Here is a 24,274-nt window from a genome sequence, read left to right as displayed (position 1 = left end):
AGACGCGAACGGGGATCCGCAGGAACTGACTACCTTTGGACAATTTCCTGTTTGGGGAACAACAACAACAACAACAACAACAACAACAACAACAACAACAACAACAACAACAACAACAACATCACCAAAAGGAGAAGCAACTTCTGCCAATAAGCTGAAGATTTTAAGCGGGGTGGGGGTGGTGGCGATGGGGGTAGAAAAGAAAATGGAAATCTCTCCTCTCCCATCTCCCGGCTTCTTCAGACCTCACGCCCCTCTGGCACGCCCTGGTCTTTTACCCCGGCTTCGCACTAAAAGCCCTCCACCCTTTTAAACATCCCCCTTCTTTCTGACCACGCTCAGGCCCGAGAGCCTCCCCCTCGCACCGCCATTTAGCATTTTGCTAGAGGTGGTCTGGGTTGCTTTTGTTGGTATCCTCGTTAGCATTAAAGTCGCTTCCGAACGGCGAAGGGAAACCGGATGATTTGCTTGGGGGAGGAGGGGGAGGCATTAGGAATCCATGCAGTATGTGCTTGGCAAACATTTGGTGATTGAATGAATGGCTCTGCGGCCACAAAGGCGGCGAGGGTTACCCCCGCTCCTCTGAAGAAGACCGGGACCCGACTGCTGCCGCGTGAGACGGTGTGTCGCGGCTGGAGTCTTGGAGTCCCTGTCCTTAGGGAAGAAAGCCTGCGCGCACCAGAGGCCGAGGTTGAACAATTTCAGCCCAACTGCTTTGCCAAACCACGTAAAAATTAGTGGCGTAGCTGAGGGAGGCCGGGCGAAGGTATCGGCCCCAAATCTGGTCCCGAGGCCAGCGCCGGGACCGACGGACCGCAGCTGGGTCGATTACAGCCCCAAATTTACAGCCACAGCCCTGAAACTTTAAAGGTGATTTACAGGGGAGGCTCAGGCCATTCTCTTCCTGAAGGTCAAGATTACTTTTCGTGTTTCTCCAAACGGAGGCTCCACTCAGGACACTCAAAGCAAGGAAAAGCCAAGGACGTCTGTTCAAAGGGAACTTCTCAGCCTGCCTTCTGTCTGGGGGAATCCTGTTTAACTTACCAACTCTTCCTCTCTTCACTTGCCATCCTTGCCATCCTTCTCTCAAACTCCTTGCCTTAGGGAGTCTTCAGGCAGCTTCCTGCCCCCCAGTCATTTCTGGGTTTGAGCCAGGCTGTGGGTCATCTCAATGGGTATCAAGGGCACGGAGACTTGTTTGGGAAGAGAGGCAGATCTCCCAGAGATCGATCCTGTCAACTCACAGAACTTTTTCAATATTCAAGGAGGACATGGTGTTTTGGGGTGGGGTTTAGGAGAGGGTAGTGTCTTCAATAGGATATCAGGGACCTTTTCAAAAATTGCATGTCATTGTAAATATTTTTTCTTTTAAAAAGCAAATAAAAACTATTAAAAAGTTAAGGAGAATAATCTCTCTCCCTTTTTCTTTTAAAAATTATGCTGTGGCTAGGAGTTTGCCTATTCTGTAAGTTAAATTTACTTACTACAGCTTTGTCTACATTTGTGTGACATTTTTGGTCTACTCGATTCCTTAAAAGCCAATAAAATCAAGATTTTCATAATTTTCCCCTACCACGTGTCTCTTCTTAATTAATGGCATTAAACGTGTTTGGGCAGCAGTTTTCGTCTTCAGTCCAAAAGGCAGAAAACAGACTACTGGCAGTGTAGGGAAGAGCCTTTCCCTGCACAAAAATAATCCGGGCCTAAAAGTATTGATTAAGAAAATAATCGTTTATTATTTCTAGCTCTTTGCTAATTATCAAAAGCGAACTCCTAGGGCCGCCTGCTCGGACGGTGACAGGAGAGGACAGGACTCCCTGGCTCCGCCACTTCTAGCCCATCCAAGAGGCCCCCATCCCACCTCAGGCTTCTTTTTTCCTCGAAGGGACCCTAGTCACGTGGAGGCCACCTGTTCTCAGAAGCCATCCCTGGGGTCAAGGAAACCCTGGGTGCGGGTAGGGTTAGGGGTATGAGACATTTTGCGTCTCTGGGCTCCTAGCGCAGCGAGAAACGCCAGCCTCGGCTGGGCGGCGGCCAGCCCGCGCTGTGCGAAGCGAGACTGGGGAGCTCCCCTAGCCTGGCCGGAGCCAGGGCTGAGCCCGCACAAAGCATTTCCCCCAGGAGTCATCGCTGCTCTTGATTTTTAACCATATCCCAAACATGCTCCGGTGTAATAATTTATTTTTACGACCGATTATCAAACAGAAGAAGAATTTAACACAATCTTAATGACAGAAATCACCCGATGTTATCTCCGTGTGGCCTCATTTAACCCCATGGGGTTAATCCCGGACAAGTGAGCGTTTAACTGGCCCAGCGGGAGGACTAGCGATTTTGTGCAGTGTCGAGGCCATTCTGCTCCACACCACTTTAGACGTTTTATTTCAACAAATGATGCTTTTCTCTCAGATTCACTGGGAAGCCCAATGCGGGAGGCCTTTGTTTTCTTCTCGGTAATACGGCTTGTTTACTTGGCGGGGGTCCCAATTCGCCCCTCTGTAGCACACATTACATTTGTACCCTTAAACTTTAATCCGGAAAGAGGGGGTTAGGGATGAGGGCTGTGGGGGGGTGCTTTATCTCCTCACACTATCAAAGGTCAACAACATTCTATAGGCACTTAGTTATTAAGGAGCCTGGAAAACACAGAGAATAGAGCAACAGTAAATTTGAGTTTTTTCTGTATTCCAAAGGACAGGTTGTCCCACTTATCTCTCTCTCTCTCTCTCTCTCTCTCTGTCTCTCTCTCTCTCTCTCACACACACACACACACACACACGCACACAACTAAAGGACACATTTCAATTCAGCAAAGGCCTGTGCGGGGATTGGAGACGTTAAGTTCTACTCGAGCCTGCAGTCTTTGAGTAGCAATATCCCTTGACTCGTCCAGAGTGAAACAAGACAATGAACCACACTACCAAAACCTGAGGCCTTGGAACCAGCACAACAGGTAGGTTCGCGTCGACAGGGGCAAACTCCATTCCACCCTCTGCTGCTGCGCGCAGTCGCTGCCCTCAGGCTCTGCAGGGCTGTTGTCAGCTCCCCCACCTCGCTGCCTGGGCGAACCTCCGCCAACCTCGCTTGCTGATCTTCCGCGGTAAACCCCGCACCCACAAGCCTGGGCGGGGCGCGACCAAAAGCCGCCGGGACGGGGTGGGCCCTGCTGGTACTGTACGCAGTGGGACGTGGTGAGCGACAGAGGTCGCTGTTGGACCACTTTTCCACGCCAGCTAGAGGCACCGAGGTAGTTTGGGGTGTGTGTAGATCAGGCCACACATCAGATCATAAGGAGAGAGCGAGAAAGAGCGAGAGGGAGAGGTGATGGGTCTCAGGAGGGTAGTATAATTTGGGGAAAGGAATTAACGTTGCTTGGACGGCTGCTTCTCGTCCTACCCAGAGGCCAAGTGTCTTAAGTTCGGAGAAGGCGCGCCCAGTCTGGCGGCCTTGCCTGCGTGCGTCTCACCAGAGCCCCAGAGGCCCGGGGGCGGGCGCCAAGCGCGCGGCGTGCGCCTCGCTCCTGGCCTTACCATAGGCGCTGGGATGCAGCCGCGGGAAGAGCTTGCTGGTGGCCGCCTCTTTCCGGCTCTCGGGAGAGTCCGTGAACTCGATCTTTTTGATTTCGGAGTCTTTGGAGAAGAGGCATTCAACGGCCGCCGGCTGCACGCCTGGGCCACGCGCGCCCGCCCCACGTGCGGGGAAAGAGAGGCCCCAGACGGCGGCGGAATGTAACAGGGGTTGAGCGGGGTGGGAGAGGGAGGCAGAACAGAGGAGAAAAAGGGACAAAGAGCAAAGACCCAGTTAGAGGAAAGAGCGGAGGACACTCCAGTCTCCCGGACCCTCTGGCAACCCGGCGCAGGGCGGCGTACTCTCACCGCGCCTCCCTGGCTGTCAGCGGCTCCCCCCGGGAGGAGGAGGCCCGGGGCTTCGAGACGCGGCGAGCGGCCCCCTCCCTACCCACAGCCCCCCGCGGGGAGAGGCTGCCGGCGTCCTGGTTCTGATTTCCTTCCTGCCCTGGGCGGCTCCTGCGGGAAGCCCCCCTCGCGCGGCCTCGCCGCGGGACCTGTGCCCTCTCGCCGCCCTCGCGTGGCGCGGTCTCCCGTCGGGTGACCCTGGCAGAAGAAACGACTCTTACCTAATTGCACACACGCCGACACTAACTTGCGACAGTTGGTCTCCATTCCCCGTTATCTACAAAACAGAAGAGAAAGAAGGCTGTGAGAGTCGGCGGCAGGCAAGCGCGCAGGGCTCAAAGGAGGCTACCTGTGGGGCAAACAAATTCAACACTAGCTATTAGGCGCCTACTCTGTGCTAGGTTTTAGGAGTGTTTCTCGGACTTGACAGCCTCTGGCTGCCCAGCCTCATCCCCATCCTAGCCCTGGTCCAGGACATCTGAATGTTTACCAAGGGGCGGGATCGGCCTCCAGAGTTGCAGCGAATGGGCCCAGGGGCTCTTGGCCGATAAAACCACTATGTTCTGGGAACTTAGGCTGTGGAACTATCCACAAGAGTGTCTGTGTAAGGGGTTAAAAGCCCGTCTGAACACGAGGACAACCTTAGCAGATACAAAATTTAGGGATGAGTGGAGAGGACTTTCTCTTTGGGGACTTGTGTGCGAAGGCCAGCACAGTGCTTGTTCGTTAAATGGAGCTCAGCAAATATTTATAAAATGCCAGAAACAACTTGTCCCTGTCCTAGACAGCAATTCTCGATTTTCTGTAATTCTGAAACACACAGGACTCCAAAGCTCTCTGCCTGTGGTGCTCCAGGAGTGAGCTGGCTTCGGGCCTCTCATCCATCAGGAGCCACTTTTCCATATTTAGCCACACTTTCCCCTGGAGATACTCACCCAGCCATTTATTTACCCTAAAGTATGATTTAAGATCGCCGAGCAGGGAAATGGGGTGGACCGAGTGAGACTGAGGAGAGCGAGGCAAAAGTCCCCGGAGGGTTTACCGCTCGCCAAGGACAGAGAAATAGCTCCGAGGGAATGGCTTCCCCAGTACTCCCCCTTCTCCTCCCTGGCAAACCAGATCTTTTTCAAATTTCTAACCAGAGCGCAGCGAGCCAAGCGTTTAACGCGCGCCCCCTTCTCTGCCACGGGCAAACCGGGAGAGGTGGGTGGCGAGGGGCTCTGTCGGGGAGGGTAGAAGAGCCGTGGCTGCTTTAAAGACAGAAGAAAGGAAAGAAGGTCCCAGCTCCCCAGGCCCCTTGGATCACGGCGCCTGCCTCGCTCCACGTTAACCAGGGTACGCCGGCGGCGGGAGGGCCCACCTCGCTGGGGTCCAGGGCTGGGGTTGGGGGCGGGCGTTGCCCGGTTGTTCGAGGGGCAGAGGCTGGGCAGGGAGCTGCGGGGTTTGGCTCTTGACTGAGTCGCATTTCTCGGCTCTCGGCCTCTCCTGGTAGGAGCCGGGCCGAGGGGCCTCTGGCCAAGGTCGGTGCCTAGAAAAGGGGCTGCCCCGCGCGGCAAGCGTGGGGATCCAAGGGAGGGGACAGCCAGGCGGTTCCCCCACCCGCTAGCGTGGACGCGGGCGGGGACTCTGCTGATCCTTGCAGGCCCGGGCGCCCAGAAGTAGCAGTTTGGCGGCTCCAGATTTAGTGATTCTGCAGTAAAATCACAGGATTAGTCCCTGATTGAGATGTCTGTTCGTGAGATATTACAAAATTCATTATCACAGCTTTCTACTAACTCGATATGAAGTAACACAGATGGGATTTTATTAGTCCAGACTTCAAATGTTTACTTATGATAATTTCAGGGGAAATTTGCATGTCATCATCATTTCGATAATCTTTTTTTTCTTTTCTTTTTTCTTATTTCTGAACTGGCTGCATTATTAGCTTTGCAGATGGTAACTGCAAATAGTTTTTATTTTTTAAAATAATGACATATACAAAAGAAAAAGATCCAGTCGCTCAGCGTAAAGTCAGTCAATTATTACACATTCTCCCCCTACTCCCAAGGTTCAGTACTGAAGACCAAACAAAGCAACACAAAACAAATCTTCAAGAACTCCTCTCTAAAGACTGAAAATAAGGTCAAGGCGTGTTCCTTAGCTTACTCCTACGTGTCCTTGTGATTTGTGGATTTATTTTGCAGTCAAAATGAGTCCTGAGACCTGCATTTTTTTTTTTTTTTGCTTCATTTAAAGATCAGGCCTCCTAGATGAATTGACTCTATATAACTGGGGAAGATAATTTTTAAGAAGGGACCTCCAAGTCCTGCCTGCTGATCCTTAAACTTGCCCTGTCAAGACAAGTCTTACAAGACAAATTTGGCTGCAGGATTTAGGCACTGGCTTGAATGGCTAATCTCACAAATTAAGATGAGCAACTTTTCCTGTTGGATAGTTGTTCTCACCCTAAAAGTTCATGTCCTGCTTGGAATGTATATATATGCGGCAATCTTGTTTTGGCCACCTTGAGTTATCTATTGTGAGCTTGCTAAAAAGCACTACACAGCTAATGGAGCCCGCTGAACCTCTGGCTAGGGCAGACAAATAGAAGGAAATAAAACAATTTGCTTAAAAATAATTTCTGTTGATTGTCATAAGATGAAATTGCTGGAAACAAATACAGTCTTAATAATTCCAAATTCCCTCGCATTTCCCTTCTTTCCATTCACATTATTACCCCATAACAAAATCTTTAATGGAAAGTTTAAAAATAAACATGACAAGAACATATGTTTTAAGTGAACTGAATTAGTGAGATTAGTCAGTAAATTAATTTGCAGTGGGTAATCATTTAAGGAAATTAAAATGCTGCTTAGCACAGTTCTGTATTTTACCAGTTTAAGCCTTCTTTTAAACCAATTAATATTGATGCTTTAGGAACACTTGAGGACAAACACGCTCAACTTGAGGAACAAAGCACCTGAATAATTTAAGTGTAGTTTTGCTGAGGTAGAGTAAAACAGTCCATAAATGAAGTAGCTATTTAATTTTTAGGGAAAGTTTGATATTTGAAGCCTTGTATGCTTATTTTATGTTACATCAACAAAAATCCTCTATCTATATTGCTTAAGTGCTTTGTTTCCTTGACTTAAATGGCATTTGAATTTTAGATGGCTTTCCTCCAAAATGATATTAAAAGCATCTTTAATTATTATTAATGGACTAAAAAGAATGCAAGAAAATCTCTCTAAATCAAATTAATATTTCATAAATTACTTTAGAATGCGTGAATTCCGTATATTATTTAAATTCGTGATAGTAAAAGTTTTTTTTAAAATTTTAGTTTACTTTAAGAAAAGAGAAAAAAGATTTCTAAATTGCTTAGGAAAGTAAAATCGTTAAATTGGAATAAAAAGAGGAACATATTTCTCTGATTCAGAATCATAATGTTTTTCTTACTGGACAGTCAGAAAATAGTCCTCTTCCCTGCACACATTTAAAATGTATCTCCTGAAGTGCAAGATTGGAGTTGACTGGTAATCAATTTAAGGGATTTATAATCCGAAGTAATTGTGTGAGCTTGGCATCCAGGCCTGGCTCCCAGGTAATTCGCTTGGGCCTGAGAGGTCACTAACTGCCAGTTAAGATGGAAGCTTTTTTTTCCAATTGATAACAATGGGAAGGGGGCTAATCTTCCAGTAGCTGAAACTTTGTACCCGGCCCTTTATCTTGAGAATTCTAATCCTCAATCTGAGGATTTGTCCCTTCAGCGTTGGCACCAAGATTTAAGGGAAGATACCTCGTTTTAAATGCCAGCCATGGCCTCGCTTCCCACTCGACTTCAGCACCCCATGCATAGATTGTTAGTGTCTGTGACTGGGACGAAGGGAACGGGGCTTTGCAAGGTCTGTTTGCCAAGTGCGTTACCTAGGGGGAAAGGCAGCCCTAAGAGCCACAAATCACCTATGGCGAAGAATCTCCAAAGTGGAACAAATTTCCAAACTCGCATTATCTCACATCCCTGCGGGAGAGGTGGCCTCCACTTACCGGCTACCGGGAGAGAGCGGCTGTCTCCGCGTCCCGCCGCGTCCTGGAGAGATTTCCAGCGAACCGAGGCGCGGGCTGCACCGCAAGCGCCCGAAAGCCGGGCCCGAGAGTACTGCTGGGCTCCGGAGGGTGCCAAGTTCCGAGGGGGTCTACGGGTCCGCGGCGGCCTCCGGAATCTAGCCGTCACTGGCAGTTTCTTTCTGCTCTTCTCCAGCTTTCTCTCCCGGTCTCGCACTCTCTCTCCCCTCCCTCGCTCTCATCCCTCTCTCTTCCCTCAGCTCCGACTCGGTGTGGGGAGTGACGTGACGTCAGCAGAGATTCCACCAAACTCCACTGCACAGTGGCGGGCGGGCGGGCGGGCGGGCAGCCGAGCCGGCCGCGCGGCGGGCGATCAAGGAGCGAGCGCAGCGCTCGGGCGAGCACGGGGGGGAGCCAGCAGGGGCGCGAGACGCGGGGCAGGGGAGGGAGGTGGAGGCCCGCGGGCGGAGAGTCGGGAGCCAGGGAAAGAGCCCGGAGAGCGAAAGGAGAGGGAGTCGGGCAGGGCGCTTAGATAGAAGCCGACTGAGCAGGAGGCTCAAGCACGCCCACTGTGGAAAGGAGGACGGGAAGGGAGGATGGGAAGGAGGAGAAGAAAAAGGAATCTGCGCCAAACCGGGAGCTCTAATAAATCAGAAGGGGAGGGCAAAGGCGTCGGGGCAAACTCCCGGGGAGCAAACCCGGACTGGTAGGGAGAAAGGGGTAGAGAAAGTGGCCCAAGAAATGGAACAAAGGATAATGTGCATGGGTTCGTTTGGGGGCGAGGCATATGGGGTGTGAGTTTGACTGTGCTTGTGTGTGACCTTCTTTCGGGCCTGCAGGGTTGAGGAAAGAGGTCACAGAAACCAGGGATTGCGGGAGACAGACAGGAGGCTGGAGTGAAGGTAGGCGGGGTGGGGGTGTGAGAGGATGACTGAGGAGAAATCTGGAAAACTGGAGCGAGCGGGGGCTTGGTGGGGTGGCGGGATCTGGGAAGAGGGTGGGAGGGAGACATCTAGGAAGAAATGAACAAGGCTAGTCACCCGGGGAAGGCCTGGATGCCTGGCCCAGCACCACCGACCGGGAAACCGCGCCCGAGGTCAAGGCGGGGTGACCAAGAGCGCTGCACCCGGTGTCCGCGCGCAGGTGGGCACCGCTGCGCGCTGACCAGTGTGCACCAAGGGGTTGCGCTGGATAAGGCTCGGGTGATCGTAGAGTCTAGAATTTCCTCTGCTGTACCTACACTCAACAAGTTCACTCCGGGTCACGGATATCTCATTTTTTAAAATGACGAGGTTAAGGTTCCTGGCGAGCATAGTATTAAATTGCAAGGGATGGTGATGGGGATGGGAAAGGAAGCTACCCTCAAATTCAGATTTGCTCCTAAAAACCGAAGAACATGTGAAGTTAGGAGGGTCATCCTTTCCCCCAAATGTGTGCCCCACTTCTAAAACCTGATTTTCCGATTTCTTTACTCCAGCAAGGGCTTGTATTTTGGTAGCAAGAGGATATTTTTGCTCTGTCCTGCCTTTGGGTAGAAGGACTATAAATATGATTCTCCTGGAAGACCAGGTGCCAAGACTTCTGCCGGGCATATTGGACAACGTTCTTTGAATCTCAAGAGCGCGGTGTTAATGCATGTTTTTGAAATGTGTCAGGAAAACATCCATAGGTCCCATTTGGTATTCCCACCAATATTATTTCCTGCATAGGGGCAAAACTCAGCCAGGCCCACCGTTAGAGAGTCCTCCCCTTTGGTCCTCAAGAGAGGATAAAGTCCCCTTTAAAAGTTTTATTGCTCTTCCTAAGTCAATATACCAATCTTGCAATTTTAAGAAAAAAGAATGATGTTGGGAGAATATGTGTGAGATACATACATTTTTGAAAGCCTGGCGTTTAAAATAACCTAGGTCACCATATATGTGCCGGGATTTCCCTACATTTGGGGGCTGTCTGAAACATGTTATGTATTTTCTTGAATTACTCCGTGTTTTGAATTCATTTGAGTTAGCAGTAAAAACAGGCAAACAAACTTGCTCAATTTGTTTTGAGTGCTAAATCCCTTCACTTTGAAATAGCTAACAGTCGACAGATGGACTCATTTTATGGAAAGGGTTAGCCTCTTCAGCCACGAAGAAAACTGATGAGAGGTCTACATTTTTAAGCCATTTCTAACCTCCACGTAACATCCGTGAAAACTCAAATTTTCTCTTTTTACCCGGTGGAAATTCAAGACAGTTTTATTTAAGGGGAGAGAAATGAGGGTAAAATGCCCACTTGCTGTTTTTACTTTTCTTTCCCCTCTGTCTCTGAGAATTTCTATTTCTGCTTTCTGAAATCTTGCTGAGGCAAGAAAATCAAATTTCTTCAAGTCGCTGGACTGAAATCTAAGGTCATAACATACCGCGTAATGTAGTGTAAGAAAGACATTTTCGTCGCTGCCCATCAAAGATTTTTGCTGCTTCCCCAGCCCCCTGAATTATGGGTTAACGTCTTCCCCTTTCTTTTCATTTTATGGAGATTAAGAGACGCTCATAGCAGAACAGCCTTGCCTTCATCCGGAGGCGAGGATGGGGAATCTCACGGAAAAGTGGAGAAAAAGTGAGAAAATCAGAGATAGGAAGATTCTGAGACGCGCGGAGAGACAAGAGAAAGAGAAAGGGACTGCGCTGCAGAGACGCGCAGATAAGCGCGTGCCACTCCTCCCTCTTTCAGGATTCAAAGGTTTGCAAACCCGGGCTAGGATGAAGGGGCTCCGGGAAGCTCACATTCCCCTCGCCCCCCCTTATGTCTGGAGTCTCGCCCGCCAGGGGCTGGTTAACCCCAGCCCCGGCCGCCGCAGACACCGTGCCGAGCTTTTGGGTCCTCGCCTTGCCCAGAGCCAGTGCAGCTGAAGTGAGCAGCTGGTGGGAAATGCAAATGGCTCCTGGAGAAATAGAAGACACAGAATGATTCTCATTCCCTCCTCGAGTGTGTGGAAGGAGCTGGACATACGTTTCACGCTCCTAATCCTTCTTTTACATTTTTAGTCATACTCCTATTAAACAACTAATTAATGCCCAGAACCACCAGGGAATACATTAGGCATGCAGCAGAGAGGCAGGGTGCTGGGGGGCTACAAACCACCATGCTGATTTAAGACGTGGATTTCAGGTTTTTTCTCTCGTCAGAACAGAAATGGAAGAGTGGGCTGTGGCGATTGTATTTAGATTCCGATTACTTCAAATTAGAAGGGGGTGGAGGGACCGTCCAAGCAAAGCAAGCAATTCTCTGCCCTGCAGATGTAAACAAGATTGTAGCATCAAAGGTACCAGCTCCTTAAGGGCCAGATCGCCTGGGCTGTGAGCCTGGGGTGGGGAGACACTGACCTTATGTATCAGTGAATTTCAAGTATGTTACACTTTTACATAAACAACTCCGGAGTCGATCTCCTGGTGAGATTCACTGTTCTTGAATATCTTAAATTTTTTTTCCTGGAAATATACATCCTTGTTACTTTACCAAAATTTTGAACTCTGTCTAAAGATAATAACCTTCCAGTAAACTAGTGCACTGGACCATTTCCTCTAGCCGTTCCTTTTGCCTTTTCAATTGTTTGATTTAATGTGTAGGGGATACAGAGAACTAAACATAGCCCCCCAGCTCCCCATCAGCATAGGAATAATGGTGCTGGCTACATGGGTTCAGAGAATTTTTAGTGAGATTCTGAATTATGTCCCTCTCTCTAATATTTTGAAGCAAGTGGCAGAAATATTAGGATAAGAATCAAATCGTGAAGCTCAGAGAGGACATAACATTTTGTGATCAAAGTGGGGCAAAACCGAGGACAAATGTGGAACAACGTCTGCCAGCTCACTTCTCACCCAAGAGGTAGGATTTGGGAAAGGTACAGTATTGTTTTGAAGCCCCCCGTGGCTGGCTGCGTGCTACCATTTACTTTCTTCACTCTGGATTATGATTTCAACCCTGGCAAGCAATTTCCCCAACTCCTTATCTGACAAAAAGCCAGTATGTAAATACCAATAGCTAGAGATGTTTAACTGCCTCAAACATTATTGATTTGCTGGCTGTTCTAAATTTTCTTCCCAGTCCAGGGTCTGCTTCCGAATTGTCTGTGCAGGCAGTTTGATCCTTACCTCCGATCCTACAATACAATAATTGTTTTTCTGTTTTTAGGCATTTAAGATGAACCAATTGATTTGCATACAAATTAAAATTACTATGCGTTGCTTATTCCCGTGTTTTATAAGCATTTCGAAATTAGTGCTTAACCACTTGAGCTAAAAGAATATATACATGTCTGTATTGACTCACTAATGAATTACCTAATTAAAACATCTTGGGGATGCTGGGCTCTGGAAAGACTGTAAAATCAAGACATATCAGGGGAGGGACGAATATTGGAAGGGTAACAGACCGAGGTCTGGAACTCAGAACGGAGTTTCCGGTGATTTCGAGCTTTAATTTTGGAGCACTGGCCCTTCTCTGTTGTTGATGATTTTGTGCTTGTTTGTAAATAAATGAAGTGGAAGGAGCGCTCCGGTGGCCGCGGTCGCTCAGGCCCTTTGCTCTGGCAGGACCTTCCAGCCCTGACCCAGAAGCGCTAAATCCTGGGAGAAGCTGGGCCAGCCCGGGGGCTTTGTGGCCCCGCCGGCGGCCTGGACAGCCTTCTCCTCTCCTCCAGCTTCGCCGACTGGCTGGCGGGCCGACGCAGCGCTCTCTCAGCTCGGTCGGAGAGCTGGAAATGGAGCCGACATTTAATAGATATGCTAACTGAGCACTTACCTTCGTCCTGAGAATAAGAATAAAAGGTAGCTCTTCTTAAGAGAGGCGGTGCAAAGGCACGCTAGGAGTTCAGAAAAGGCAGGCGGCGGGAAATCTGTAGCCTGGGGGCTCGCCAACATCCCCTTTCATTTCAAGCACTTATTGATTTGCTGTTGTCATCTTTGGCGACGCAGAAGGACACTTGAAAGAATTTCTGATGGGGCTCTGATCTGAGAAAGGATGTGACCTGCCCAGGCTCTCACCAAATTCTTAATTACCACATCAACTGCTTTTTTTCATCCCCCATCCCACCCCACCTCTTTCCCCTCCGTGGCAACCGACTTTGCTTATTCTTAACTTTTTAATTATTCAGAATTAAATAGGTTTCCTTTTCTGTAGTGGTTTTCTATCCAAATCTTCCCCCCTCCCCCATGGTAGGGTCTGCATATTGATCCCTCTGACCTTTGGCACATCTGGGCCTTCCGAAATCTCTCAATCTTTTTAGATTTGAGGTTAAAAGGCTCCACCCTCTGCACTATGTGCACGCTCAGAGATATGAAGGCTTGCACAGACTGCCCTCAGACCCAGGGTGTCTAGCAGGTGTTCCCTTTTCAGCTTGTCTCTTGAAATCTGAAATGCCTGCTTGACTTGAACTTGGATACTTCTCTCTCCTTCTTTCTTCCTCTCTTGTCCCCATCCCTTTTTCAAAGCAGTTTGACCATCATGCACATGTGTCCACAACATCTCCACCTACGATCTTTACCAAACTGTAAATAAAGAGCAACACGTGCAGTAGGTTGGTATACAGATTGCATTAGGAATCAGAATCCCTGCTTTCAGGATTCCTCCACCAACTCTGGTTATGATCTATACTGAGTCATTCCAAGCAGGAGAGCTATAGGAATCTGCACTGTGAAACAGCAGATAAAGCCACAGTAAAAAGAACAATTTCAGGGTCATTTCATTCGAATGCAAATTATGTTTCTGGGTTTTGTTCATAACCATTTATTTTCAGTATATGCAGAATTAGGGAAAATATGTCATCATGGTTATTGGTAGGGAGGGGAAACACCTTGGGCTCATCAGTGAAAAGAAGACCCCCAAAGTCTACAACTTTCAGTGGTTTAATTCCATTTATAACAGTGGGAACAAATAAGACACAAACTGCCTTGTGTATTTTATGTGCATTGACCAATCTGAGTTTCCATTAAAAGCAGTTATGAAGAATTTCTTTTAACTTCTGATAGCAACTTCAGGAAGTAAAGCCATAGAGACAACGTGAACCTAGGTAAACCCCTTGAGCTGACTGTTCCTGTAAGCTCAGGGGTGTAATATTGCTTCTGTAGGTTATTTTTACACTATCTGCTAGGGTTTGCTGGTTCTTACCAGACCTCACATCATTGTTTGATGTTGCATCCATTGTAGGCAAGCTCAATTACTATGCTGATTTTAAAATAGTTTTTTCTGCCAGCATAATCTTGGTTTTCAAATAACAGAAGTATTTAATATACAAAACTCTGAGTTTTCATTTTTTCAGGAAGTTTTTTTGATTGTTGCAAGTAATAATAATTTGTATTGCTATATGTATTACTTTTATTTTTTATTTTGAGGAGTGGGTGGGGTCCACTATCACCATTGCCACAAAAACCAAAATCTAAAAATTAAGCTGTTTCTTGTATAATAATTGGGAACTTGAAATGCATCTGACTTACCGCTGTCCTACAAATGTACCTTGTAAATTTTCTTGGAATTTCTGGCAAGTGTTTGCAGCAACAGGAATAGCTTCTCATCGAAGATACTCTCTTCGATGGATTCTCACTGCTGGAGGAGTGGCCTTCAAAGCAACGAAGGAGGAAGGAGACATTGGAGGTTGACAGCCGCTTCAGCTGAAGAAAGCCAGAGTTCAGTGATGTGGTTGAGGCAGTGGTCAAATCTCCCATCCTGAATTTCCCTTTAATTAGAGCACTGACTTCCTGACTGCGGGATTCTGAAGCGCTTGGTGTTTACACAGATTCCCCCCGCTGTGGTCGTCGCAGTGTGGTTTCATAAGTCCCCGGTTCGATGACGTTTTATAGTTGTAGCTATACTTATTATTACAATCTCAGCGTTCAGGTTTTGATGCATTGAGATGAAAACTGCTCTGTTAGTAAGCTGTAGCAGACAGAAGAGATGGGACAAGTGAGGACTCACCAGAACTCAAATTCAGACGTGTTTAGATGACTTTGACTGCATACAAAGTCTGGCAGTGCTCTGGCTCCCCCAGCTCTCCACCCTAAACTTCATGTGGACCATGAGAAAAAGCCTCTGGCTAATGAGGTATGATGAATTCTGGGTTTAAGAAATAAGAGCATTTACATTGAGAACCAAGGGAAGTCAGGAAACCTGCTATACGAAATGCTATACGAAGTGGGGCTGATAATTTGAATAAGTAATAGAGGTAATAACTAATGTTTATAGAGTGATTAGTTTATTTAGCCATCATGCTAAACTTTTAGCTAAACATGCTAAACATTAGCTAAACATCATGCTAAATACTTTTGTATTGTTCATCACGTTTATTTTTATACTAGCATTATAAGGTAGATACTGTCATTTTACAAATGAGGACAGTGAGGTTTGGAGTGATTATGTCATTGGCCCAAGGTCACTACCTGGTAAGAGCAAGAGCTTCTAGTCACTGGCATGCAGAGTGAGTAGGAAATTACTTCATATCACATAGGCATTAAGTGTCACAGTTGGAATTTGAATCTCGATTTGTCTACCATCTCCAGAGTCCCAAATGTTAACTAGTACACTGAACTGGTGGTGACTGTAACTGGAGGGTCAGAATCTGCTGAGGGGAAGAAATATAGAACTTCCATGTGGAAAATTTCAAAAAACAAAAGAAAACTGCAGAGATAAGAAAAGCAAATATATTATCTAGGGGATGGAGAAAGTCAGAAATGCCTTAAGTGCTAGAGAGGAGGAAAAGAGAAATGATTGAATAAAAGACATCAGGAAAGCCCAGCTCCAGGATTTGTCCTGGGCAGGCCATTCCAGGAAAGAGAAAGATAAGTTCAGGGATATTTGTGAACAGTAGGAAAATTAATGCTTAGATGGTCAGGATGGCCTAAGCCTAATAAATCTAGGAATGTAGTTCATAAGACTCTCCCTGAGATTCCAAAGTAGGCTAAAATATCTAAACTGAGTTTGAGTAGTTTTATTCTAGAACCAAAGAGAGATGCAAGTAAGGACTGAGTAATAAGAATATCCATGTTGCAGGAACATGCACGTTGAGTGGGGAGTGAAATCTAGAAAAACCTGTTAGGAATCTGGTTATTGTGCTAAATCATGCCAGGCTCAAAGGAGAAACGAGATCTTACCTATCATTACCTACCTCTGCCTAGAGTGCACCCGAGTATCTCCATTACTGTTGTGAAGTCATTTGAAATTTACAGTGAGATGACTTCCTGTGCTGAAGAAGAAATCTTGCACGGAGGAGCATCAGGAGGTGAATGAAGGGGAGAGAGAATGATCCCAAGGACACAGGCTGTGGGAGCAATGCTCCACTTAGATGAGTTGCTGATGGTAGAACGTGAGCCAGGAGAGAACGTCAGGGAGACTTCTGCAAAATCCATGTCATCATAGTGGGCCTGTTGCTGATCGTAAAGGTTATTTCCAATTCAGCTTTGTCCCTTTGTCAAAAATGAGCCAAAACTGGCTTCACTTCAGCCTTTTCCAGAAGGGATAGATACACACAAGTGTATGTATGGATTCCCAGTTTTATGAAGCACAGAAGAAGCAAAAAAAAAAAAAAAAAAAAAAAAAGAAGACTCAATCCAGTTTCCTGTTTTCTGGTAAAAAATTCTCTTATTCTTTTGTGGTGTGTGTAGAATAAGGAAACATGAGGAGTGGGTTCAAATAAAGAAAAATGATATGTGAGTTCATTTCAAGGGAGACCTCAGTTTGTGCTGTCACAGGAATCCAGACTATCCCTGTAAATGCTATGGTATTTTTGAAAGAAAAGTTCAAGGGCACACTGTCTTATTTTCCATCTCTAGCCTGTGAGTCTCATAGTTACTTTAAAAAAATAAATAAACGGGGAAGAAAAATTAGGATCCACAGAAATTAAAAACTAGAAAGGATCTAGAGGGTACACTCACCCTCAGCCTGTGTTTAAATTATTCCCAGAAAGATATCCAGTTACACTCTTTGGGAAAGATTCCCCCTTAGATCCCTTGTTAATGCATTTGGATGCCTCATAATTTCACATATACACTGAATAGCTATCTATTGTGTAAACCCCAGGTACTGAAGAGAATAATGTCATATCATATAGCTCCAATTAATAGAAGGCATTTCTTCCAGACTCTTAAATATTTCATATGTCTTTTACTTTCAAAAATCTATATGAAAATATTATTAGCCCCATTAACAGATGGAAAACTATGTCACAGAGACTTACAGAGAGTCAGCCCTGGCTATGCAGCACGGTGCTGAAAGAAGTAAGTTAAAGGCAAAGTCAGAAAATTCTACGTTCAAGGCTTTCCTAGCAGGCACGTCACTTCTTGGGGCTAGTTATTATCTGTCTGAGTAAAGTACATGTTTGATTGTAACTCTATCTGTCCTTCTGTTTGTCTGCCTGTGAGTAGTTTATCTTTTAATCCATCAATTTATCTCCTTGCTACTTTTTAAATATACCACAAGTTAACCGATGTTGATAAAATTTCACCCTTACCATGAGTGCTACTTGAGCAGATTGAGATGGTTGTCATATTTTTCACATTTCCCATGTAAAAAACAGTTCTGCCACTGTTTAAGTGCCATGATTTTGTTCTTACCTGGAAACTGTACATGTACCACACCTGTCACGAGGGGACTGCCTCCACTTATTAGCACTTTTGATATTTACACTGTCTCTTGGGAGGATGTTGATCGTTTTGTTCACTTCACTTGATATTCTAACAACTGCCTTTTTGTTTAGGTGTGTGCTTTCTCTCAGGTGTATTTAGTTTTGTTTCCCAAGCGTAAAGTCACTGATTCACTTAAAAAGATTTAAATTTCCTGAAAGAAAATGTTGGCACAATCCTGGGACAAGTATGATTTTCCATGCATCATCTTTATCTGGATATAAATGTTCTTTCTTTTCCAAATCCACATATTCCAACATTTGGGGAGAAGTTCTTTTTCTTGAATGTAATTTATGAGCCCAAAGCAACAGGATTCTTACTCATTTTCCTTTTTGATATTTGCTCTCCTTATTCTCCCCTGAAGTAGTTCCTCCTTTCTCCCAGAGATGCACTCCAGGGAGCCTTTCATATTATCTTCCTCCTCACGGGAAAGCAACTGTGAATTGTACAGGTTAGAGCTACATCCTCTCAGTTCTTTATTTCTTTTGCCACAGTTGACAACTCATACTTCTTTTCCCGAAGCATTAATGTCATTCTACTGGTTTCTGATTTACAAAACTCAAGGAGGGTTCACAAAAGTCAGTGAAAATAAAAATAATGCTTTTCATCTCAAAACCTTTATTTGTTGCTTTCCTAATTTTAGAAAGGAAACTTATGGCTTTCCTATATATTTTAAAATTATGACACAAATCATATACCCTCTCCTCATCCTCTACCCTTTCCAAATCCACAAGAATATGTGGAATAGAGAGAAAAAGGAATCAAGAAAGGAAAAGGAATGACTCAACTCAACTGAAATGAGAAAAAAGCTGAGGCAGAATCTAGGATTGTGGGTCAACAAGATGGTTCGATTAATTTGGTAGATTCATTTTGTGGTAGTTTGTTACTCTGAGTTTTGGATGATGGAGATGTGTTTCTAGATCTTTAAAGGGCATAAGCTGAGTTTAAAAAGAAAGACTAAATACTTTAATTATACGCAAATGATCACATGAAAATGAAAGAAAAGAGAGATGGTTAAACAGATGTGGTAGGGTGCAGGGTTGGGGGAAGACAAGAATTTTTGAGAGTAGAACAGTTTGCAGATTGACTTTAAGAGACTCTTTTTGAGTCTTTTGTTTCCCACATTAAACTTAAGTAGTATTACATTTTTAAATTGAAAGTTTATTTCTAAATTCAGGTGAACTTAACTTCTCACTTCCTTGACCATTTTGTTACACATAATTTGTATTGTAAGGAATACCATGATTGAGTTTAAATGTGCTGTCTTAGTTCTTTCCTTTAAACATATCTTTTGGGGGGTTTGAAAAAAGTAGGAAAGTGCATTATTTCCAGGTCCTTCCAAAGATTATTTCACTGAGAAGCTATAGTTCAGTCGTTGAGCTAGTTCTGACCTCAGAAGGCTCCCAGGATTTGAAGGAAGGTGAAGACGAGGATTTGAACCAGCTTCCAGGCTGCTCTCACTGGGCTTTACTACCTGAATCACACAGGTGAGGACATTTGAGAGAGTTCCTCAAAAGAGGATATATCCCCGGAGTTCCCCGTTTAGAGGTCACATAGCCCATGTAGAATGAGGAGCCTCCCAGGGCAGAGAAGCTCAGGGCGCGGCGCTGGGACAGAAGCAGTGGAACCTTCAGGGCTTCTTCCCCGCTGTTACCACGGACTGGACAGGAGTCGATGCCCCCTCTAGGAATCTACTTTTTAAAAATAATGTATTTATTTTGTAAATATTAAATTTTATTTATTTTTGAACAAGGACTTTTTTTGGGTGTGGGTGGGCAATGAGGTTTATTTATTTATTTATTTTAATGGAGGTGGTGGGGATTGAACCCAGGACCTCATGCACACTAAGCATGTACTCTACCACTGAGCTATACCCTTCCTCTGCTTCTGCATTCTGTTTATAGCTCATTCATTGGTCTATGCTGGCCTGGCAAAGACATGCTATGTGAAGTTGAAGAGTAGGGAGGAAAGCACAAAAATCAACATTTCTTTGTGAAATAAGAAAAAATATATCAATTAACTCTAAAATAGGATGAATTACTGATCTGGATAAAATTAATTGACTTTAATTGATTCATTATGTCTGATTTCCTACCTCAGGTTATAAGCAGATATCTGAAAACTGTGAAGCTGATGTTATTCTAGATGTTCAAAATAACTGATAATCGAGGGGACTGTAATATAATAAACACTTTTCTCTCTCTCTCTTTTTTTTTTTACTACTATTAGGATTTAGTTGATAAACATTACTGTTAAGCTGAAAATACCTCACTGTTTTGGAAGTCAGTGGCTGTGATTTTCATTATTATTTTGCACTATGGATTTTTTTAGTTTTTTATTCCTGCCAGAATCATACCTATATAAAAAAAAAACTTACGACAAATAAGCTGTCATAAAACACTTAAGAAGGCTGAATCAGATCTCTCTATCCTAATTAGAAGTAAAATGAATGAAACTTTACGACTGTGTTTTATTTAATTTTTAACCCTTTTAAATCTAAAAAGACAGTTTAAAATAGTCACATAATTATGAATGTATTCTCTCTACATTCTGGATTCTATACATAGAGAAATAGATATGTGTTTAAGTATTTCCATAGGAGGTCCATGTAAAGCATTATGATTTTAAATAGGCCTCTCTATATAAACGTGTGTATAAATATTTATGCACATATATACATACATTATATGTCAACATTCCCTGTAAGTCCTACTGCTTATAATTTTGACAACAAAAACAAATAAAGAGTAGGATAAATAATCAAAAGGGGAAAACTCTTTGACTCATTTAAAGAACTCAGATATAAATTCTTTTACATCACTTACAATTTATTTATCAAACATCTTGTGTCATTTCCTTGTGAGCTCATGTAGGCGTAGCACAATGTTTAACTGCATACTTCATTCAGTATAGGATGTTTTCTATTTTTAAAAGCATTCTGAAGTGTGGATGAATTGTAAAAAGACAAGCAATCCAGTTCAGACTCTCCCTGCCTCTCCTATCCCTAATCTTTTCATTCATAGAGGTGATTTTCCTATAAGAGTAATAGCTATTTAGAATATGTTTAATAAAGGATTGACTCTTAATTTAAGTAAGAATAAAGTCCCCATGGTAAGATTCTCAGTAAGGGTTATAAGGGAGCTTTTTATTTTTCCTCCCCAAGAACACCTTGGCACAGTTACACATAATTAAAAAAGTATATGCCTTTAATCTGAAGCTGACTCTTCTTTGGAGTAATGTTGGTGAGAGTTAATGAAAACCTCCTTGTCTCAGGCCAATTAAAAAAAAGTAAGTGACATGGTCTTAGTAGTATAAAATGATACATTGAAATATTTTTAGATGCTGTATCATGTCCCAGTTTCAATCACTAGATTGTTTTGGCCCTGGGAAGCTAAAAATAATCCCTTTTCATTCATCCTAATACTCTATGTCAAAAGAGCTGGCTAATTACAGTATTGTATTGAAACTGTATTGAAAGTATAAGTTTGGAATGTATGAAAAATGTTATTCCTCTCCATGAACATTAACTGTTTGGATCATATTCAGTATCTTTTGCTACTTGCTCTGTAAATTTATTTATGTGAAAAGAAATTGAAAATCTGTTTGTTGTCCTCTGTCATAATGAAGAGAAAACTCCTAAGTGATTTGACTACAGCTTGCTAAGCACATTATATTTATTTTTAAGCACATTATCTATGAAAAGCAAAACAAACAAACAAACAAACAAACAAAAAACAGGTAAGATGGCAGGACTGTTAGTGAAAGTGTAAATTAAAGAATATTTAGAAGGAAGGCAGTTTTATTTTCTTTCAAGTATACACATAATAACCTGAGTCAGGCTCCTAAGTGCTGCCTTCTTGAGCTAATTGTGCTCCTTCAGCTTAATTTTTGCAACAGGGAAGAAATAAATATATGTATATATGTCAGCTTTCGGAGGCCATGGGCTAAGTATTAATTTTTGTGTTCCAAGCACAATTCCTTGATACCAACAATTGCTATTTGTGGAACGGAAGAATAAATGGATCAAATGACAAACTCTTTGTGATGAAAATAATCAGGACTAAAAATGACATATCTGGCAATTTTGATAATAATAACTATATCGGACTGACCTGTGGGCAGTATGGTTCATTTTTTTTTTTTAATGTTTCACTCAAGTCAAATTGCCCATCATGGGTCTATTATATGGGTCCACAAATATGTCTTAGTGAGACAAACAAGCTCTTTACTAGGCAATAGTGTGGGACTCTTTATGTTTTTTTCTTTAAAATTATTTTACAGTTAAACATTCCGTTAATTCAGAGTAATGCTTCTCTCATTCTCAAGACTGGAGTAATAAGCTTTTCTTTTCATACGTCTAGGTTTTGGATGATGACCATAGCTCATATGTAATGAGTGTACTATGCTAGGCAATTTATTACATCGATACTATTATCGTCCTCATTTTGCAGATGAGAAAAGTAAGACTTAAAGAGGGACAGTAACTTTCCCAAGTTCTCACAAAAACAGAGAGTGAGCAAATAGTTACAAGCTTGGATGCAAATCCAGGCCTGTCTGACTCGAGGGTCCAAATGTTCATATTCACTTTCAACTGCCTCTGTTAATGAAGAGTATAATTTTAGCACGTGCACTTTTTGGGAGCTTCATAAATATAGTTAGGAGCCGTAGGGGTATTTTCTTGGATAACAGCTGTGGGGAAGGTTTGGACATGACAAAAAAAATCATCAGATATTAACAAACCACAAATTATTTTAGAAAATATTCATTATGCATCTTGATATCTTGGGGGGTATAGAAAGTGGTCACATTAGGTAAATTTAAGGAAGGTGACTGTGACGATGGTATAGCTTTTCATTCTTAAGAATATGGACTGTCATTATTTTATTTAAACCACCTCTTGCAGCAGATTAGAGTGAGAGTCCAGTTTTCAGCCTGGCTTTGGTAAGAAACAGAAGAGTCTATGTAACATTGCCTTCAGTCATTGCATGCATTTCAAATATGACTAATGAGATTCCTCTTCTGAGTCTGGAGAGGGGGCCCAGCTCCATTTCAAGGAACTTCAGAATCAGTTTCTCTACTCCCACCCTGATCTCCTGTCATCTTTTTGCTCATATCCAAATATTCTTGACATACCTTCTACAGTTAGAGACAAAATAATTGAAAATCTGCTTCAGGCACCATTTTGGTATGAATAATTTCTGTTTAACCAGTAAACAATTATAAATGACAAGTTCCTTGCCTGGAAGGGTTACCAACAAGAGGGAAAAGAAAAGTACAGGAAAGCAGGTGAAAAGTGAACTTTAAACACTTTACAACTTTGTTTAAGGTCAACTCTGTTTACTTTCTCTGGGGCAGGTCAAACAGAAGGAAACAGCACATGCCAGAGAGCTGCCACTAAATGCCTTCCATACCTTCTCAAGCTGGGTCTTCACCATTTTCCAGGGGGTAAGCATTCTTACGGTTTTCCCATTTTCCCCTTGAGCAAATGGATTCTGGAAGGTTAAGTGACTTGTTCAAGATCACACGGGGTTGGGATCGATCTTAGGTTGAAATGAATCCGGAACGCATACATTTCCTTTTCTAGCACCGTGTCTCCTTAGCATGGTACAAACTCAGGTGGGCCTGGAGGCAGTGAGCCAGCTCTGCTTCAGGTTAGTTATGCCAGGTTTCTCTCTTCTTTTCCTCCTCCTTCTTTTCCAATAGGGTGGACTTTGTATAAAACAGTTTAATTTTGTAGGGGGTTGTTAATTTTAGTATCACAGAGAGCTTCTGGGGATCCTTTTAATTAATTCAGTGGCTTATTTTTCAATGTATTTATTTATCCATATACCCTTCTTTTTCCTGCCAAAAAGAAGGCATTGAACAGCGTTTGATGATTGAAAGACTAGCTGGGATAACATTAATTTTCTCTGTTTCTCACCGTGTGCATGCTGGGATTTAAGATATGCGTGGAATTTTCTGTAGAATCATAAGATATTGAGGTTGGAAGAATATGCAAAGAACATCTTAGCAACCCCTCATTTGTAGATAAGAAAACTGAGGCTCTGAAATGATAAGAGAATCATCCGAGGTCACATGCATGCTTATTGGTATTGTTGGGACAAGTACCTGGTCCTCTTTTCTGGGCATCACTATATAACCTATCAATTTAACATTTTTCTCGATGAGGCGAGGGAGCCTGGGGTTCTAATACTGTACAACTTAATTATATTTCCCCATTTTTTCTCATTTGTCCTTCTGATGGAGTACAGTAGGTTGAATGGTGGTCCCCTAAATAAATATATCCACATCCTATTCCCTGGAACTGGTGGATGTCAGTTTACCTGGAAAAAAGTCTTTGAAGACATAATTAATTTAAAGATAGTGAGATGATGAGATCATCCTGGATTATCTTGGTAGACCCAAGATCCAATGGCAAGTGTCTTTATAACAGAAAGGCAGAGGAAGATGAGACTGACTGAAGAGAAGACAGGGGAGAAGGTGATGTGAAGGTGGAGGCAGAGATTTGGAGAAACCAAGGAGCGCAGAGAACCACCAGAAGCTGGAAGAGGCAGGGAACGATCCTCCCCTAAAGTCTCTGGAGACCGAACAGCCCTGACAACCCCTTGATATCTGATTTCTGACCTCCAAAACTCTGAGAGAATAAATGTCTGTTTAAAGCCA

At 43.9% G+C, this 24,274-nt stretch overlaps 1 protein-coding gene and 2 long non-coding RNA genes across 5 annotated transcripts in view; 2 read left to right on the top strand and 1 right to left on the bottom strand.

Moving 5' to 3' along the window:
• The window catches only part of PITX2 (paired like homeodomain 2), a 19,769-nt gene extending 11,541 nt beyond the window's left edge, over positions 1-8,228 (bottom strand). The window contains exons 1-3 of one of the 2 annotated variants that reach the window (XM_010953687.3): positions 7,944-8,228; positions 4,136-4,191; positions 3,531-3,668 (exon numbers count right to left, since the gene is read on the bottom strand). In XM_010953687.3, coding sequence (XP_010951989.1) covers positions 3,531-3,668; positions 4,136-4,181 — 184 coding nt within the window. In that variant the 5' untranslated portion in view covers positions 4,182-4,191; positions 7,944-8,228. The remainder of the gene's footprint in view (positions 1-3,530; positions 3,669-4,135; positions 4,192-7,943) is intronic. The other variant, XM_010953688.2, reaches the window with a different exon arrangement.
• On the top strand, positions 4,883-24,274 carry LOC123616499 (uncharacterized). 2 transcript variants are annotated; one of them, XR_012499387.1, is made up of 4 exons: positions 4,883-5,249; positions 22,967-23,056; positions 23,196-23,262; positions 24,045-24,274. It is a non-coding gene; the product is annotated as an uncharacterized LOC123616499 (long non-coding RNA). The 2 variants fall into 2 exon arrangements; XR_012499386.1 differs by lacking the exon at positions 23,196-23,262 and having other exon boundaries at positions 4,884-5,249.
• On the top strand, positions 8,983-16,532 carry LOC141573562 (uncharacterized). The gene is made up of 2 exons (XR_012499388.1): positions 8,983-10,682; positions 11,697-16,532. It is a non-coding gene; the product is annotated as an uncharacterized LOC141573562 (long non-coding RNA).

The sequence above is a fragment of the Camelus bactrianus genome, chromosome 2, assembly GCF_048773025.1.
Source record: "Camelus bactrianus isolate YW-2024 breed Bactrian camel chromosome 2, ASM4877302v1, whole genome shotgun sequence".
Classification (NCBI taxonomy): domain Eukaryota; kingdom Metazoa; phylum Chordata; class Mammalia; order Artiodactyla; family Camelidae; genus Camelus; species Camelus bactrianus.
Note: the sequence above shows the minus strand (reverse complement) of the source record. Positions and strands in the feature narration are given on the sequence as shown.